Source organism: Macrosteles quadrilineatus, unplaced genomic scaffold, assembly GCF_028750875.1.
Source record: "Macrosteles quadrilineatus isolate MER2022 unplaced genomic scaffold, UCM_ALF_1.0 Scaffold_7__1_contigs__length_78375512, whole genome shotgun sequence".
NCBI lineage: Eukaryota > Metazoa > Arthropoda > Insecta > Hemiptera > Cicadellidae > Macrosteles > Macrosteles quadrilineatus.
In genome coordinates this window covers 65,538,408-65,558,983 of record NW_026542600.1, presented here as the reverse complement: position 1 = coordinate 65,558,983, position 20,576 = coordinate 65,538,408, and the positions used below count along the sequence as shown (strand labels likewise).

The 20,576-nt window shown below is 34.9% G+C and overlaps 1 protein-coding gene across 4 annotated transcripts in view; it reads right to left on the bottom strand.

The window, feature by feature from the left end:
* Window positions 1-20,576, bottom strand: part of LOC128997825 (copper-transporting ATPase 2) — a 96,180-nt gene that overhangs the window by 44,536 nt on the left and 31,068 nt on the right. For all 4 annotated transcript variants that reach the window (XM_054423566.1, XM_054423569.1, XM_054423567.1 and 1 more), the window contains 8 exons: window positions 19,020-19,169; window positions 17,331-17,494; window positions 16,828-17,057; window positions 13,066-13,255; window positions 10,526-10,759; window positions 4,404-4,544; window positions 3,346-3,454; window positions 2,109-2,362 (listed from right to left, as the gene is read on the bottom strand). In XM_054423566.1, the coding sequence (XP_054279541.1) occupies window positions 2,109-2,362; window positions 3,346-3,454; window positions 4,404-4,544; window positions 10,526-10,759; window positions 13,066-13,255; window positions 16,828-17,057; window positions 17,331-17,494; window positions 19,020-19,169 (1,472 nt within the window). The remainder of the gene's footprint in view (window positions 1-2,108; window positions 2,363-3,345; window positions 3,455-4,403; window positions 4,545-10,525; window positions 10,760-13,065; window positions 13,256-16,827; window positions 17,058-17,330; window positions 17,495-19,019; window positions 19,170-20,576) is intronic.

Here is a 20,576-nt window from a genome sequence, read left to right as displayed (position 1 = left end):
AGAAACTCGCTAAATAGCAGCAGTACGTGGCGTGCGTATATATGCGGACTTAGCGCGGGACTACCGCACAGACACGGAAAATTCCATGCGGCGACAAACAAAACCCCCTCCCTCCCCACCACTAGTGAGCCAGCGACCTTGACAGTGATTCGGGTGCACTCGGCAATATCAGCGGAACACAAACCAATACAACCCTGAACTCTAGCGGACGTTACACCAACTACAGACTATAAATAAAGAAGATACGCATATATACGGATTACGCGTTTCGGCAAAATTTGAGGCCTGCGTATATATGCGTTTGCCGCGTGGGAAGGGTTAACCCTCCAACTGGCAATGGGCGAACTCTGTAGTGGCAAGGCATTTTTAGGCGATTCTGCAGTAATATTTTTGAGAATTCATATAAACTAAATCAATAGAGCAAACCTATTGAAACACATACTTGAATTGTTCGTAATGAAATAAAGAATTTGAAAATGGAAACAGAATAAATACTTAGAACAGTATGTGGACATTAAGTAGAAAAAATATAAAAAATTGTTTTTAGAATTTTGAAATTGGGAAAGTAAAACTTTGCTGCATGAACCACAAATTGTTATGTAAAATTCAATATATGTATACAAAATGTTTGGAATTTATTTTCTCTATATGGAAATGTAAAAATATTTCAAATAACATTTTTACAGATCGCTATGACCCAAAAACAAGAAACTGGCAAATTTCACGATTTTGTGCTACTAGTTTCAAACAAATTCCAAATAAATGTGTTCTCAAAAAATGTAAATAAAGTACACATTTTTGTAAAGGAATATAGCATTGGAAATCAAATTAAGTAAGAGTTGTTCATAGAAAATTTTTATATCTATAAATCTTTACAACGTTTATAAATCTTAATATTTTTTTATAAAAAATAAATATGTACATTATTTTTCAAACACATAAAACCCAAATGCCTACTATATAAAATGAAAGAAAATTTATTCCCCTACATAAATATATATAGTTAAAAAGGCAAATATAAATAAATAAATATTTTATAGTGTTTTATATGAAATGCTGCTGCACCTTTTTCATGTGGCGATTGTTTGTTCAATGAGATGTTTCAAGATGGGCAACTGACTTTGCTCTAAATTTTTGTTCACTTTAGTGCTTAATTACAGTGACATCTATGTGAGACAAAGTTCATCTATGTCACAAAATGCAAGCTTAGAATCTTATCTAAAATCTTATCTAATATCTTATCTACAATGTAGCCAAAATTAGGATGTAGTAATTTTTTAAAAAAACCAATCACAATATTGTATTGTTTAAAGATGGGATAAATGACTATTCATTGACTATGACTACTCATTGATTATTCATTATCTTTTAAATGGTATAAAAACTATTCCATTTTACAATCGTTTTTAACCATTTATTTAGTTAAGAGTTAACGAAAACCTTACAAAACGCGACTATCATAGTCGCTGCCACAACAGAAACCCCCTACCACGCCAGTTGGAGGGTTTAAGCAAGCATTTTCTCCTGGTCAGTTTACATTGGTTTGGGGGTTCAACTACTGTCAAGCTCACCTGTAGGCTACTATGGTTCTCCTAAAACAACCCAGGATAGTAACACGTCTTCATGCAAGTGGATGGTTCAATTAATTGAACTTGAAGTTAGAAGATGGTTTAGCTTTTCGTTATAGCTATATTAGCTTAGTTATATTTTTAAATATTAAAATATCCAAACTTTAAATAGCTTTGCATACCAAAAAAGTATAGTTATTTTATTTACTCATCAAACTTAATTGAATTTTGTAAAATAAGCTATGTTTATTGATTTACTTGTTACATGTCTCAAATTGAAATTACTTTTGTATGAGTAGATTTGTTCCTAATCCCGCCTTTTTCTTAGAATGTTAAAGCTATTAGCTCAACGATTCACTTACTTTGTGTCTCTAATGACATTTGTATCAGTATGTTCCTAATTATTAACCTTGCCTCTATCAAAAATGACGAGCTATTATCTCTCTCCCAGTCACAAAAATAATAAATAAGTTTATTAGTATATCAGTACACAAAAAAATAATCTCATTAAACAAAAGATAGTATAAAAAGAACCCTTACCGTAAGGGGTAGCCAATTGAACCTATAGTGACCAATAATAGCCCAAACAATAACAGTTAGAGCTGATAAGGAAATGACAGTTGGCACAAAATATCCAGCGATTTTGTCAGCTATCTTTTGTATAGGAGCTTTGGATGTCTGAGCTTCTTCCACTAGTTTTACTATCTGTGCAAGAGTCATGGATTCTCCTGTGTGAGTGGTGATCATCAGGAGTAGGCCATTCTGGTTGATGGATCCACCAATCACAGCACTCCCTGGAAACACAAACACAGGCTTACGAATACATTGAGGAACAAGTAAGAGAAATGGACACAACTAACCTACCTTAAAAAAAGAGTTCCAGGCAGTTGGTAGCACACAAAAGTTCACATAACAATTAGTTAGATATTTCCTCTCTCCAAGAGGACTTCTTCAGGAGAATGTAGTGGGAAAATACTTACTACTTCCTTCTGAAAATTCCTCCTTGTATAGGCAAAATAATATGTATTAATATTTTGTGTGAATAATTTGTGTGCTCTCAACCGCATGAAATTCTTTTCTTGGGTAAGTTACTTGTTTCATCACTCCATTCCTTCCCCCTTGCCTCTTAATGTGAGTAATAAATGATTATTGAGTGATTAATACGTAATAAATTACAGTTCTGTCCTAAAATGAGGTACATTTAGAATCAAAATACTGTAGCTAAACTGAAGCTGACGTTCAAAATTTTGTTTTAGTATGATAATGCCAGACCCCACACAGCAAATTTCACACTAGATCTCCTACATTAATTCAAATGTTAGATTTACCCTTAACCACCCAACAGTCCAGACCTTGCTCTAAGTGATGTTAATTTATTTGAATAATTGGTTATCATCACAGCACATTGATGAAGGGCTCCAATAGCATGTCAACGGGTGGCTGAGCTCGCACGCAGCAGATTTTACGACAAAAAAATAAATTTAAAAAGAGAAAGAATTTTAAGAAATGATAAATACTTTTCACTGCTATAACAAGTGCCTTGATTTGTTTGGTGAGTATGTAATGTAGCATTTTAGTCAGTCTATGTATATAATGTTTATTTTTACAAACTTTTTGTTTTATTACAAACAATCTTTACTTTCTGAATAGCCCTCACACTTAGATACATTATATATTCAAATTGTTTGGAAAAATGTATTCACATTCATTTATTTACATTTACAACATAGCAAACACCATACAATTTTAAGAGTAACTTAAAACCTGAAAACCATACCTCTTTTCTTGACAACAGGCATGGATTCTCCTGTAATAAGGGACTCATCACATGTTGAATTTCCGAAGATAACTTTACCATCAACAGGAACTTTTGCACCTGGTACTACCTATGATATAAAATAGACATAAATGTTACTAAACAGTAATAAGCAGCACTTACTTTACAGTAACCAAGGTACAATTCCATAACGATGTTCTTGAAGTAACATAATCACTGATTGAACAACTCAAGTCTCTTAAACAATATATAGCGTATATAGTTTTGAAACTAACCTGCATTTAAGGTAACATTTATTTTATTTACATTTAAGTTATAGTAGTATATACACAAGACTAGCCTTGTGAGGCCTTTGTTGCATAAAAAAATATAATATGAACTTTCAAAACTTTCTGAAGCTGTTTTATAAATTGAGTTGCTGGAGCATAGCTGGTCATGGGTTTAAAGTGTAGGATTTTTTTTATGGGGGTACTGGTTTAAATCTTATTAATAAACAATAACAAAAATAAACATGAGAAAGGCCAAAATATTTCATACAAAATTTCCAAGCAGTTGTACTACGATAAAAAATTCATAAATTTTGTTTTGATTGTCAAGAGCTAAAATTAGTATACTTTCCAGCTTTCTTTAGTGAAGCATTATTTTTCTCTAAACAATTAAAGTTAAAAAAAACATACTAAAGCTGTATTTTTATGTTTAAGTTATACACTTATATAGAGTGCATTAGCATTCTGAGCAATAAACAAACTAGGAATAAAATACAACAATTTGCTGAACTAGTAAAATATAAAAATATAGGGCTGGGTTTTGAAACAGGTAGGTAAGAAAAATTATTCATTCCAACCTAAAGATGAGTCTTTGATTTTGACTAGTAAATTTGGAAAATGTTACCAATTAGATTGTTTGGTCAACAAATTACTCAGGAGTGATTTTTTGTATTAAAACTGTTACTGTTGGATGGTTAAGAGATTATATATTTGTAATTTTACTTCATCAAATAATATATGCCTTTTTCTAAACTAAGCAAATAATATTAATAAAGACAATAGACGTTTTACCTTAAGTATGTCTCCTCGCTGAACCATTTCAACAGCAATAATCTTCTCTGATAAAATGTTAAAGTCTTCTCCCACAGTAACAAGGACTGCATCAGTTGCTTTTAGTGACAACAGCTTTGACAGGGCTTCCGAAGTCTTCCCCTAGATTGATAAAATATTATTACACATTTTACCATAACTATCACTACTATATTGTGGATATTTGTATTTAAATATTATATTTTTAATCATTTTAAAATATGATTACTGTGTCCCTGCTTGTTCATAGAGAATAACCCCTTTTAACCACCGTTAACACCGTTCAAATCAAAACCATCATACAAAATTTGGATCGATTACAAAATCAGTTGACAGCAGGAATTTTCTGCCAAAAATTGTTGCACAAGTTGCTGGTTTGGCTTGGCCAATGGAATGTAATGGAGCAGAAGACAAAATGGATCGCATACCGTGATATGATATAGATAAAGTTCAGAAAACGTCTTTCAATTATTTTAAGAAATAGTTTTTGCGAAAACAAGTTTTTAATTGATGACTGCAACAAAATAACACAAATAACTACTGTTGTAGATCACTTTGGATAGACATAGCCTTTAAATTCCTACCTTTGACTAACCAAAAAAATGCATTACCCAAATGTCTTTGTCCCCTTTATTTCTTCTTGTTTGATTTTTCTTTCAGTAAAATCTTTATCTTTGGCTGTCCAAGCTCTGTGTTGTCCGACCGCCTCTACATGAATTGAGTACAATGAAGTTCCGTGCTATTTCCATGAGATATGACTATAGTGTACACTATAGCGTATAAATAGAGACAACAATTATGCTGCTCTTGCATGTACTCGAAAAGTCGAAAGATATGTCTCAGGCTTAAGGCACATACACTTTACTATGCTTTCAGATTGTCTAGACCCCTGAGTTTAGGAAAAATTCAAGGAAATTGAAAAAAAAATAGAAATTACACTAGCCTAAACGTTTTAATGAGAGATAAAAGTACGAAGAAAATATAAAAAAATTTGAACAGCTAATAGTGAGACATAGTATTTATCTTCCAGTTAAAATGTATTTTGTTGTTTTACAGAAGGAAAGCACAGCTGTTGCCAGCATTACTGCATTTCGTTGAAGCCCAATGCAAATAAATCTTGGTATTTATTATTTTATTTAAACAAAATCTTTTTTACTTGAAGTCTCTAAAAATAAAAACAACAAACTGTTAAGTGGTTGTCAAGAGATAATAGATAAAACAGCAGCCAGCTATTAACAGTGTAGATTAACATGGATAAGATAAGCAAATTGACTGCTGTGGGCGACTCTAAAAGGACCATTAGACCTGGCTTACACTGGAAAGTGTGTGTAAAAGGTTGAGTAATTAATTATGGATAAGTGTAAACAGCCTTCTATATGAGTATTCTACGTCCTCAAAGCAATATTTTTACATTGTAAACTGTTGGAAAATTTTAAATTTTAGTTTGTTTGAAAATAGGTTTCACTTTTGATTCAGATTTCAAACAACATTACCATTTTGTTTCGTCCTGCAATTCATTAAAAAACTTTAAAATTAAACTTTATTTTACTTATGCTTCATTAATAAATCTGTATTCTTGTTGAGTTGACCTTCTTTCAACCTCATTGTAGCATACACAACATAGGAGTTGGAACTAAAAATTAAGATTTGCTCGGTTTGCATCAATGTTACTTATTAGTTACAACCAATTGTAAAAATTTAATAGTTTCAAAAAAATCACAAATGCATTGTATTGGGGGGGGGGGTTAAAACTTGAGAATTCCAGGTGAAATACTTTGATAGTTTGATGTTTTTATTTTAAGGTGTGGTAACTGGTAACACTACAGGGTCAATCCATTTCAAGTGGTCCAGAGGTGGTTGCTTCAAGATTTTTAATTTTTTTCATATTTTTATCCTTGAAAGTATATATTATTAGAAGTACAAAAATACAATTATTTTATTTTTATTTTATTTTTCTACTGTATGGCGGCCATTTTTTTGTTACTTGAACGGCCGTTTTCAGCGATTTCAGAGCTCTACGTAAAATTGAATATCTCTGGTTCTACTAATCCTAGAACATTAAAATAAAAACCAATCTCTTCAGAAAGATCTGAACTTTCATATGGTAATATATTGATGCACTTAAAACTAAATATATAGGTCTAATTACCTGTTTAAAGTTTAACGCAACGATGTTACGAATACTGATTTTAAAAAATTTATTTTTACATAAAGGCAATTGACTATGTGTTTGTTATTTTTTTATCTGATAGTTATAGGTGTGTACTCCAAATTCTCAAAGTTTCAAGTTGTGGACTTGCATAGGGTTTTAAATAAAAATTGTCAAAATCTTAAAATTTTCAAAATTTCAAAAGTTTGATGCTTAATATCTTTGTTGGGCATGAAAATAAAAATTTCAAATTTGGCTCAGATATAGTACTAAGTAAGAGTATTATGCTGTAATAATTTTATTTTGTGGACTCAACTGGTTTCAAAGTTATGAAACATTGAAAAGTACTAAATAAGCGTTAAAGCCGTAATAGCGTAGGAAGCATAATGTTATATTATAACTCACTATCAATGTATTTTTTAACAATGTTATATTTTAATCATATATTTTAAGCATTTTGATGTTTTAAAACACTCTTTGTTGTCTGCCACAGGTACAAATCTGTGAGAGGATTGTGTTCAGGGAATTGGTGACGTCCTTTGAGTCGAAATTGAAGTTCTAATTTAATATTTTTGCTACTTCTTTGCTGTCTACATAAAAGTATTGAATACCTTCAAGGGTTTGCCTTAACAAAAGTTAAACATATTCTTAGCATTCAAAATTTGGTTGCATATGGTACATTTTGGACTCTACTAGTGACATCGCTCTTTGTAGTGCCTCCTACACCATCGGAAAATATTGACTCCACTTTAAATGTATAGAAATGGATTTTATATTAATATTGTTTTGGTTTTCAATTCTGTGTTTTATTTTCAATCCTTTTTGTTTATGTTCATAAATCTAAATTTGAATTAATAATACATGTTATCTTTTACATGTCTTATACATGTCTGACATGTTATCTTATGGGACGTCTGGCACTAAACAACCCTACTTACGACGTTGCAAACTCTACGCGGCCTGGAGTTAAAGGTGGCTGTGGCTATACAGTATCATAAAATGATTTCTTACAGAAATATTCAGTCACAGGTACTACAATACCAGCTGCGAGGCATTTTTTGCTACTGCGCAAGGAAAAAATTCCTGCAATGGTGTAGGAGGCACTACCAAGAGCAAAGTCACTAATAGAGTCTACAATGTACCATAGACAGCCAAATTTTGAATGATAAGGATATGTTTAACTTTTGTTAAAACAAACCCTTAAAGGTATTCAATACTTTTATGTAGACATCAAAGAATTAGCAAAAAAATTAAATTTGAACTTCAATTTCGACTCAAAGGACGTCTACCAATTTCCTGAACACAATCCTCTAACAGATTTGTACCTGTGGCAGACTACAAAGAGTGTTTTAAAACATCAAAATTCTTAAAATATATGATTAAAATATAACATTGTTAAAAAATACATTCATAATGAGTTATAATATAACATTATGCTTCCTACGCTATTACGGCTATAACGCTTATTTAGTACTTTTCAATGTTTCATAACTTTGAAACCAGTTGAGTCCACAAAATAAAATTATCACAGCATAATACTCTTACTTAGTGCTATATCTGAGCCAAATTTGAAATTTTTATTTTCATGCCCAACAAAGATATTAAGCATCAAACTTTTGAAATTTTGAAAATTTTAAGATTTTGACAATTTTTATTTAAAACCCTATGCAAGTCCACAACTTGAAACTTTGAGAATTTGGAGTACACACCTATAACTATCAGATAAAAAAATAACAAACACATAGTCAATTGCCTTTATGTAAAAATAAATTGTTTAAAATCAGTATTCGTAACATCGTTGCGTTAAACTTTAAACAGGTAATTAGACCTATATATTTAGTTTTAAGTGCATCAATATATTATCATATTAAAGTTCAGATCTTTCTGAAGAGATTGGTTTTTATTTTAATGTTCTAGGATTAGTAGAACCAGAGATATTTAATTTTACGTAGAGCTCTGAAATCGCTGAAAACGGCCGTTCAAGTAACAAAAAAATGGCCGCCATACAGTAGAAAAATAAAATAAAAATAAAATAATTGTATTTTTGTACTTCTAATAATATATACTTTCAAGGATAAAAATATGAAAAAAATTAAAAATCTTGAAGCAACCAATTAATTTATTTCTGGACCACTTGATATGGATTGACCCTACAGTATTGTTGTACACACTGAATGCTCACAAACTCCTTATGAACTCACAAACACCCTTATATATATTGTGTTCTCATACACAAGTCTGAAAAACTATGCTTGGCTATGGTCTGCGACTGAGTCATTTAATAACTTCAAAGCTTAAAACTGTGATTGAACTGTTTTCTGCCAGTTGATCTGTTTTATTTGACAATATTAATACACTTAAATTTACGTTCAGCCTAGTATTTATCTTAATTTATAATGGTAAAATAACAATTTCTTCTGGGAATTTAAGTAAAGGTGTGGGAATATTTACAAGTTTGAATAGTTTAACAAACATTTTAGCGATAGAGCCCAACTCAATATAAATTAATATGTTTCCAGTTTCAAATAGTTGATAAACTTAAAAATAAACCCCCAATGTCAACAAAAAAATCACATGTATTGTCTTGTTTTATTTCATTCTTGAACCTGCTTTCCCAAAATTTCAATATATGTATTATAATCATTATAAATGTGACTTGAGAATATGATGGTGTAAATTCCAATAAATATTGTACTTCAAATACATTACATGGTTCGGTACACAGTGAATATACGGAGTGATATTTAAATAAAATACAGGCTGGTTAACCTTATTAAAATTCCAAGTCTGTCTTGGGTAACTTTTGGTAGATATACAGGGTGTCCCATAAGTAAGTACAAAGAATTCAGTAATAGGTTTATTGGGTCAAAATAAAAGAAATATCAGGAATAATTTTGTTTTTCAAAAATGCCTCATTAGTGAGATATTCTCAATTTTTTTGTGCTTTAAACTTATTTATTAACAACTATTAAAGACATCTTTGTGAAATTTGGTGGTATACACTTTTATCAAGTCATACTGTATTTACAAAAAAATAATCATTACAAAATATTTGTATTTTCTAAATGGCGGTCATTTTAATATTTATAACTTAAATTACTAAAATTGGCTGATTTATGGAATAATTCTCGGCCTATATAACAACTTTTATTTGGCATTTAAAATTTCCTATCAAATGACACTAAGGTTCAAAATATCAAATAATAAATAGCTGAGAAATCACAATTTTTGGTGCAAAAAGGGGCGAAATCTGACTGCAAGGCCTTTTTTTGCCTGGCCTGTGCAACTAAAAATCGTTATTCCTCAGCTATTTATCATTTGATATTTTTTTAATTGGTGTCATTTGATAAGAAACTTAGGATGCTAAATATAATTGTTCTTAGCATTTTTTCATAAAATCCGGCATTTTTTGGAATTTAAGATTTGACATTTTAAATGGACGCCATTTTGAAACTGAAAAATATTTTATTTTGTAATGATTATTTTTTCATAAATGCATAATTACTTGATAAAAGTGTATACTAAGTTTTATATAGGTATACTAAATAGTTTTTAAGAAATACACTTTTTTAAATGGCGGATATCTTGCTACCAAAGCATTTTTGGAAAAAATTTTATTCTTGATTTTCATTTTATTTTGAGCTGATAAACCGAATGATTTATTCTCTGAACCTGATGTCTGAATTCTTTGTACCTACTTACAGAACACCTTGTATACTTTGTATGATGGAACCTACCTGTTTCCTGACCGGGTCTACCCTGGGACTTGCCAATGGTTCAGGGACCAGACCATTTTTAAGTAGACGAGGGTCAGGAGACATGTTTCATCAAACAGACTATAATAATTATGTAAATATTCGCTCAAGAATATTATGAACCAATATTCAATTAGATTAGATTTGAACCAAAAAATCACTAATTACACACCCCCAATTTTAAACATTATAAAAGTTACCTTAGCTATATGTTCCAGCCAACGACCAAGAGAGATAAACACAAACAGCATAGGAGGAGTGTCAAAGAACGTCTGGGGACTTGTGGACTGTTTTAGAAACATCGCAATGGCAAGGACAGCTACTGAGTAGATATAGGAAATATTGGTAGCCATGGAGATCAGGACGTCCATGTTGGTCGTATGATGGCGTAGAGCTCGATAAGCCTGCACGTGAAATTGGTAACCACCGATGAACTGAAAAAGATAACTTAATGTCAAACCAGCTACAGAGGATAAGTAATTTATTTTGCATGTAACATTTGTCATTAAAAAGGGTTGGAATGTGGCTTTATAGTTGGTGCCATGATTAATACAAAGCTCCTCATGTCTTAACATAAGATAATAGCCAGACATTCAATTATTTTTTTCCACAGTGCTTGCTTAGCAATCTGGTTTGAGCTCTAGAATACCTATTAGCCTTTTGATGTTTTTAAACTGGACCCAAGAGTCCTTGATCATTGGACTTTTAATAAATGGTCACATATGTAAAAACACAAATATTGCTAACAGCATAAAAAAAAACTAGGGGTACAGCTGGCTTATGGTTAGGGAATGGAACTCCAGTTTTGAAGGTCCATGTTCCCTTTTGCTAAATGATAACCGAGTAGTACAGGGAGGGACCATCTTAAACTCCATAAAAAAAGTGAGGCGATTAAGTATAGTATTTTAATTAACTATAGTAGATATAGTATTTTTATTTTAAGTATTCTGACACTATTCACTGTACCACCAATGTACATGACTTATGATGAATAAAGATGTTTGAATATGAATATGAATAAGAGAATAAGAGCTGTCTCTGGTTTGGACATTTCACTTGAGAAAAAACCTTAAATAAGAAATTACTAGGGATGGACGGGTCCCGAAATTTCGGGAATTTTTCGGGAAAAAAATATTCCCGATTATCGGGACGGGATTACATTTGACTCGGGAATTTTTCGGGACGGGATTTGGTCCGATCGTCGGCGATTTTTCCGCTTCGCGAGTGCCGATAACGCCGTTATTGCGAGCGATAGGTCCGCGAACGCAGGAGACGAAGTCATTTCGACGATTACGACGTGACCGCGGAGTCATAACGACGATCGCGCCGTGGCCGCGATTATTGGACCGACGATCGCACCGTGACCGCGAGTCATAACGACGATCGGGCTGTGACCGCGGAGTCATACCGACGATCACGCCGTGACCGCGAGTCATACCGACGATCATGCCGTGATGGCGAGTCATACCGACGATCGCGCCGTGACCGCGGAGTTCTACCGACGATCGCCCTGTGACCGCGGAGTCCTACCGACGATCGCGCCGTTACCGCGGAGTCATACTGACGATCATGCCGTGATGGCGAGTCATGCCGACGATCACGACGTGGCCGCGGAGTCCTACCGACGATTGCGCCGTGACCGCGGAGTTCTACCGACGTTCGCGCCGTTACCACGGAGTCATACCGACGATCGCGCCGTGACCGCGAGTCATACCGACGATCGCGCCGTGACCGCGGAGTCCTACGGACGATCACGACGTGACCGTGGAGTCCTACCGACGATCGCGCCGTGACCGTGGAGTCGTGCTGACGATCGCGCCGTGACCGTGGAGTCGTGCTGACGATCGAGCCGTGATCGCGAGTCATACCGACGATCATGCCGTGACCGCGAGTCATACCGACGATAACCCCGTGACCGCGGAGTCATACCGCCACGCGCCGTGACCGCGAGTCATACCGACGATCGCGCCGTGACCGCGAGTCATGACGACGATCGCGCCGTGACCGCGGAGTCATTCTGACGATCGAGCCGTGATCGCGAGTCATACCGACGATCATGCCGTGACCGCGAGTCCTACCGACGATCGCGCCGTGACCGCGAGTCATGACGACGATCGCACCGTGACCGCGAGTCATGACGACGATCGCTCCGTGACCGCGGAGTCATTCTGACGATCGAGCCGTGATCGCGAGTCATACCGACGATCATGCCGTGACCGCGAGTCATACCGACGATAACCCCGTGACCGCGGAGTCATACCGACGATCGCGCCGTGACCGTGAGTCATACCGGCGATCGCGCCGTGACCGCGAGTCATGACGACGATCGCGCCGTGACCGTGAGTCATACAGACGATCACCCCGTGACCGCGGAGTCATACCGACGATCGCGCCGTGACCGCGAGTCATACCGGCGATCGCGCCGTGACCGCGAGTCATGACGACGATCGCGCCGTGACCGTGAGTCATACAGACGATCACCCCGTGACCCGCGAGTCACAAGTTTCTATAGGTACCTGTAAATTGTTAACCATTTTTTGGTTTTTATAGATCATTGCCACAAATGGTAAAAATTGATTTCGTATATCTTTTTTGGTAACTGCAATACAGTACTTTCTTTTTATGCACAGAAAAAAATCCCGTCCCGTCCCGTCCCGAAAATCGGGAAGGAAATAAAAATCCCGTCCCGTCCCGTCCCGAACTAAAAATTCAATCCCGTCCATCCCTAGAAATTACAAACCTGGACTGGAGTGGAGAGTATCCACAGGATGAGGTTTTCCATAGACAAGCCAGGGACAACACAACACATATCCTTGTGAGATAGGTGTTCAGCATGCATCTTGTACATGTAGTACGTCATGGTAATCATACTTGTCACCCCAAACATTAGGGAGAAGAGGAATGAGTTTCTCCATTTGTTTATATCAGCTCTGAAAACAAAAGTATGATTCTGAATATAATATTTAATACCTCATGGGAAATATTCAAACCTCAACAACTAAGACAGATAAGGGCTTCAGAACAGATAAGGTTTAGTGGAAAGAAAATATTTAATATTTAAGTAAGTGCGGTTTAAACCCATACATTGGATCTATTCCCACTTAGGTTTCATTTAGTCAGTAACAACTTGAACACAAGTTGGTTTCACTTTATAAACCAGGCAACTGGTAATCAACTGTTAAACACTTTGAGTTAAGTGTACTTTTGAAATTAAATTAAATGAAAATACTTTTTTATTTATGTGAACATTAGGACCACATGGTCCTTTCTTACAGTTAACCTCTTATGTACTAAATTTAAACTAAACAATACATTTTTATAACACGTTTTAAACAAAGTTTATAACTTTTAAGCTTTTAAACAAAATAATAAGTAAAAATTTAAGTGACAAATCTTTGTCCCTAACATACACATACACACACACATTCACTCTTTGCCAAACCTAGGCCTAACGCAGGCCATACCACCAAGCCACGGCCATACCGCCAAGCCACGGCCATACCGCCAAGCCACGGCCATACGATCGAGGTAGTACGCTTTCAGCGCCGGCGTCAGTCTGGAACGGGATTCTATGGTCCTTCAAGGAAAACCTACGGATTTCCAAAGGCGACATGCTGTTACCGTAAAAGATCTATTAAAAACAGTTGTCTTATGGTGAGGAATTTTTGTTCGCAAGATAATTTGGAATTTCGAGATTGATGGACCAATGAGTTATATAAATAATGTGTATTTCTCCAACGTCAGACAGTTTTAAGAGAGAAGAACTTATGTACTACGGTGTGACGTTATCATCTCGTCGAAGATCATACAAAACCCATATACAGTAGACTCCCTCTTATCCGGACACCTTTTAACCGGACGGCGGACATCGGTTTAACCGGACTAAACTCGGCAGAATAACATCTCTTTAACCGGACAATGTTTATAAGCACGTCAGTTTAACAGGACTAGATCGGCAGGAAGTGGGCGGTACTGACACGACTGTTCTCATGGGAAAGATTTGAGACCAGTGATATGCAAATACAATTCTCTGAAATATAATTCAAATATTGTATACAGTATGCATTTAAAGTAAACGGTCTGTTTTAACGAGTTTTTGGGGACGTCGGATTAACCGGAAAACCGTTATCCGGACTGGCCTAGGTCCCGAGGAGTCCGGATAAGAGGGAGTCTACTGTACAGTAATTTAGAGCTCGTTGCAATTTTGTTGCCAAAGCCACGGTCATATCATTAACAGTAATTGAAGTGGGGAAACAATAGTGAATTGATCAGTGAAGTCTAATGTGAAATGGTAAAAGTCTTTGCATCTTCTTCAGTGTGTGGACAGCGGCAAACACCCTTTTACAGATGTTGACCACCGTGTTGGTCAAGTCTAGTGTGTTGTGTATGGTCAAACCAAGACTTTTAACTTTGTCTTGGTATGGTAATACAGTACCGTTCACAGTGATGTGAGGTAAAAAGTTTTGGTCAAGTCGGTTGAGTTGTTGTGCATGTCCATAATAAGTATCATAATGATGATTTGTTAAGTTTTAGTCCATTCTTTGCTGCCCACTCCACAATTCTGTTGGTGTGGTCGTTCATTGATGTAATTTTTTCATTCACTACACTGACTTTGAAGTGAGCGTAGATTTGTAAGTCATCAGCGTAAGAATGAAACTTGGCGTGTTTCAAAACTGAACTGATGTCGTTTATGTAGATAGTATAAAGTAAAGGGCCATGTATTGATCCTTGAAGAACACCACAAGGTTAGGCCTCCAGTCAGACATCGTTTTGCGAGGTTGGCTGTGGTTTTGTGCTTCTCTTAGGGGTGAAAAAATGAAATGAAATGAAATGAAAATTATTTATTTAAACAGGCAATGTTAGGGCCTCGTGGCCCTCTCTTACACTTAACCTGTGGATTAAATTCCAATTGTATACTCTACAATACTACAATCTATTTACAATATTTAATGTAAAAAAAAAACAATAAATTTTTAAAACCTAGAATACTTGATATATTTACCACTTTACATAAACACCTCTCACAAACGCACGTACACCAACTCACATACCTGTCAGTAAACAACCAAGCGCACGCCTAGGACATACCAAACATGGCCATACGTCCAGAAAACAGATTTTTTAGTGCTACCACAAACCGGGGATGGCTATCAAGGGTTTTAATGGCTAGAATGAGATAATTCCAAAGGCGACAATAGGGATGGACGAGATTGGATTTTTAGTTCGAGACAAGACGAGACGAGATTTTTTATTTCTCATAAAATTTTGAGACGAGATCGAGACGGGATTTCCCTTCTCATACACAACGGGAAATGCACGTTCAGAATTTTTACCTGATTTTGTAACATTGTTAGATGACTGTTTAAATACAAAAATAATGATAATAGGCAAGAATATTTACAATCTGTTATTAAAAAACATCAGCATAACATTTTTTTATTAATCACGCCTAACTTATTAAAAATTCCTACGATTAGGAAACATAGTGATATCAGTTAGGATAGAGTTAAACTTATCCTAAAATAAAATAAATCATAAAATAAAATATTAATTTTTATAAAATAGTTATTGGTTTTGACTTTTTTTATAGTAATAAAACATTCCTCACACTGCTAACACTTAACAAAACTTCTCAAATGTTATTAAAATAATTAAAGTAATATTTACATTTGAAGAATTAATTAAATAAGAACGCCTTCGCAAAGGAAACGCAACTACAACACGGTCCTGTATTGCGGGTATTGCATTGACTTTCTGCAGGCGTTTTTAATTTTTTTTTTTTTTTTTCTCGTCTCGATAAAAATCTCGGCCAAAAAGAAATCTCGTCTTAAAATTTCGGGAAATTTCGAGACTTGACCATCCCTAGCGACAAGCAATCCTTAATTAAGCGATTTATGGGTGAATCCTAATGTAAATTTAATCAGTTTTTTTAGCACTTTTTTTCTCAGGATTTTTGTATTACAAAAATGATGGAGTCGAACCTTAAATACTGATTTTTCAAGGCTCGTGCATTGTTATTGTAAATCAATCGTTTGCATGTACAAAAACTAACTTTGTGCACTCCAAACAGTGTTGACACACATTACCATTTAAGGATTAAATGTGTTAAGATAAATTGACCGGTTAAATACAATTTTTCTTTTGAAGTTAGGCGTAGTTCATTTTTTTGTTGGAAAATTACAACAAATAATTGTCATAACAATTGCATTGAGCTATGTGTGGTAACCACGGATTGTAAGAAGTATATCAATGGGGTGTATCATAATAAGTATAGTAGTAATTTTTCTTATATTGCTTGGAACTGCTCTCTAAAATTAGTGTGTTGCTAGCCTAGTAGTTATCATCCCAGATGTTGGTGCAAATACCCAACAAATCTACAAAAGTTTTATGGGTTTGGACCACTTTCCCTTGAAACCAAGTTAGTAATTATTTAACGTAAAATTCCACTGGAGTAGGCAATTTAAAACAAATCAATATGTGCTTTGAAAGGCTCCAAACGAACCTGTGGTCCAGATAGCCTCTGGCTTCTCTCTCTCTGTTTGTAAGTAGTTCCGCTGTGAAGCCTAGTTTCTGGATACCCTCACAGATGTCTCTTGGACCTGTTAACTCTGGATCGTAAGTGAACTTTCCTCTCTGTGTTGTCAGCGAAACAACCGCAGTTAACACTCCTTTGATTTTCTTTATGTTGGTTTCGATCTTGCTCACACAAGATGCACAAGTCATCCCTCCAATCTAAAAGAAACAACTGTACTGAGATAGGTTGTTATGTGTTTTTTGCTCGTTTTAGTTAGTCAGTTTTTTTAATTATTAATTTTGGTTAGAAACCTCCCTACTTTTAATAGGAGTAAGTCTAATTTAATATGCCTAGTATGATTGCTAGTAAAATGTATTATACCTAATGAAATGAGCACTACTTATCATATAATTGAACAAAATTGAGTAACAATGATGCAGTTAAATTACGGTTGTGTGAATCCCACTGTAGTTTAACAAAATCTTAACTACCTTAAGTTCGGCAGATCCAACACCCAAACCTTCATCGTCAAGGACAGTCGTTGGGAATCCAAGATCAGAGATGGAGGCAGCAATCTGTTCTGGCTTTACTAAGTTGGCATCATACTTCACATCTGCTTTGGCTGCCAGTAGGGCCACCAGAATACTTTCCACTCCTGCCAACAAGATAGAATAAGATTTGGTTCAAGGAAAGGCTCCAGGCCAGGATGTTGATATGTAGAATAAATGGATACCTACTAGCCTACCTAAGAAAAAATCCAGGTGGGCCATACTACTTGCAAATTAAAGTTTATACAAAGTCTTCTTGGCATAGTCTACACTTGACAAAGTCCCCCAGGAGAAGAAATTTGGCAAATGTTCTGAATTAAATTGAATTGAAAAATTCTTTATTGTTCTTTTCAAATACAACAGGTACAATACAATACATATTTATACACTAAGGTTGTACATAAGTATTACATGTTATTGTATTTATTCATTCGAATATAAACTAAAAACTAAATACTCTTCACAACATAAATCTAACTAATTATTTTATTAAATGACGAACCATAAAGCCCTGAGGTTACAGAACCTGTGCGGGAAACATTGGTAATTGGAGCAACTTGTGGTTGGAAAGTCCAGCCCGTCACCATTACCACAGTAGTTTTATTACAAAATTAAAAACAATGTATAAAACAAGGCTTCAAACAACAGCTTTAACACAGCAACCTATCACAACTACCTATCTATTTGAAAACTAACCCTATACTGTCAATCTTCGTGATTACAGTACTATTTTGGAGTGTCCTGAACTTACAGCTTATTTGAACATAACGAGCATCTCTGACTTAATAAGTGCAAGATTATTAAAAATAACTATGATGTATTGTTAGACCAATGAGGTAAAAAATGTGTTTATACTATCTATTTCGAGCAAGTAGTTTCGTGTTAATTTGCTGAATACATTGACGTTTTCACTTGCTTTGATGGGCTCGGGAAGAAGGTTATAAAATATGTATCTGTATCTGGTTATGTTCTGTATCTTCTGTGTGGATCTGTACTTTCCTTAAGGCAGGCTAGATGCTATCTCTTTATTCTACACATCACAATAACAGAATAAAAGTTAGAAATGCACTATTAAAGGGTTACTTTAGATCGAGATTGAACTTGTTTAATTGATCTGAGAAGAATTAAATCGGGAGTATTTAGTCTAACAGTCAGTTGAAGTTGAATCAAAGTGTTGAACATATTTTAAAAACTGATAAATCTGCTGAATTTCAAATATGTACTCCGACCGCATGACTTAAAAAAACTTGTTTAAGCATAAAGAGAAAACACGCTCAAATCAAAACCAATACCTGACTGAATGACTGTTTCTGAGAAAAGTCCAGATCTTTTTAATGGTTCCAAAATAGACCCAGCTGCCCTTGACAAAGGGTTTTAATAAATTATCCTGGTTAATGAAACCAGCTGTTCTTAGTCAATAACACAGCTATCCTAGCTAGTGTTTATGTTGGGTTGTAAATATATTCAGCGTTCACTCATCTTCACCTTAAAATACACTTCCTTCGTGTGTCAGAGTCGTAAAGATCTAATCAAATCTCTCTGCCACAGGCTCTTAGTTCAAAAAGGTTACTATCCACTGTACAGTATCTCTTTTATTTTTTTAATTTTTGATATAAATACATCAAAACTCACCCGCAACTTTCTTGTAGCAATGTTTCTCAATGGCTGCCACACAGGATGCACAAGTCATCCCTGATATGTGCAGAGAACACTTCTTCAAATCTCCATCACTGAATATGGTAACTTTGGCATCTTTTTTCTCATCATTTTTCTGTTTTTTACCTGTAAGAAGAATGTTCAAGATTAGTTAAATTTGTGACTAATATTATATTTTGAATAGATAAGCTTGAGGAAAGAAGTCCATACTAAGTACTAAAGGCATATTAATGTGCTGGTTTTTTTATGATGCCCACGGTGTGGCTTGCCAGTGCAGCCAACTTTGTTCATTTGGTCACCCAAGATTAGGGGTGTTCAATGCATCGAAAATGCATCGAAATTCCAATTTGATTCGCGATTTGATTCAGTGGTGGTCAAAAAACGATTCGATTCATGAGGGAGTCAGTATCCATATACGAAAAACGCCTGCAGAGAGTCAATGCAATACTTGCAATACAGGAGCGTGTTGTTGTTGTGTTTCCTTAGCGAAGGCATTCTTATTTAATTAATTCTTTGCATGTAAATATTGCTTTAATTGTTTTATAATTTTTTGTTTTGACATTGCAAATCATCAGAGGTTTTGTTTTTTGTCTTGATGTAAGCTGTGTGAGACGTGTTTTAATACAGTAAACATAGCCAAAACAAGAGACACCAAAATCATTCTAAAAATAACACAAGTCTTTAAAATTTTTACTTCATACTTAACTAACAAGATTGATGTTTTAGACTGATAAATTTGGTATTTTTGTTGGTCTAAAGCTATGTATACCTTGTAGTTTGCAGGTCTGATGCTATCCTCTCATTTGATCAATGCAAACCAATTGAAAGTGTGGTCTAATACCACATCAACAAAAATTTGCATTACACAAATGTGCTAAATTTTAATTACCGTATTGTTAATTCACTCCATTAAAAAGGATGAATAGAAAAATGCTGAATTGCTTTGAATCAAGTTATTTTTTGCTGCTTCGCACATCCCTACCCAAGATCGACCCATGTTTATTGGTTTTGAGCTATTTGTGCGTGAAGAAAAATATACAACGAGGAAGGGGGAGGTGGCCTGTACGTGGTGAAGTGAATGGGACTTTCGCGGTGTGCTGCGAAGTGATTGTATTATTTCAATGATTTAAACAAATAATGTAAACCTAAATATGCTTGCCCTGTAAATTTTTTTCCCAATTACATCTCTTTACTCGTGCCATTCAATCCATTACAATGATCATTTATTTACAATGATTAGGCAATTCCATTATTGTGGATAATAGAGCTAGAGGTATGTTGGCAGTGCTGCATTCCGCCCAATGGAAACCGCCGTGGCATAAAAAAGGATTCCATTTGATCCTATGTAAAAAAACTCCCCAACGGAACTCCCAATGGATTCCGCCCGACGGAAAACGTCGTGCATGAAAGAAGCCTAATATTTTATCATGACAATAATCCCATACTAAAGATCAAGGCAAGTACTTCTAAGAACTTGTTGAGGCATAACAGCATTGTTTTACTTAACAACACGAGTAACGGACCAATGAGGTT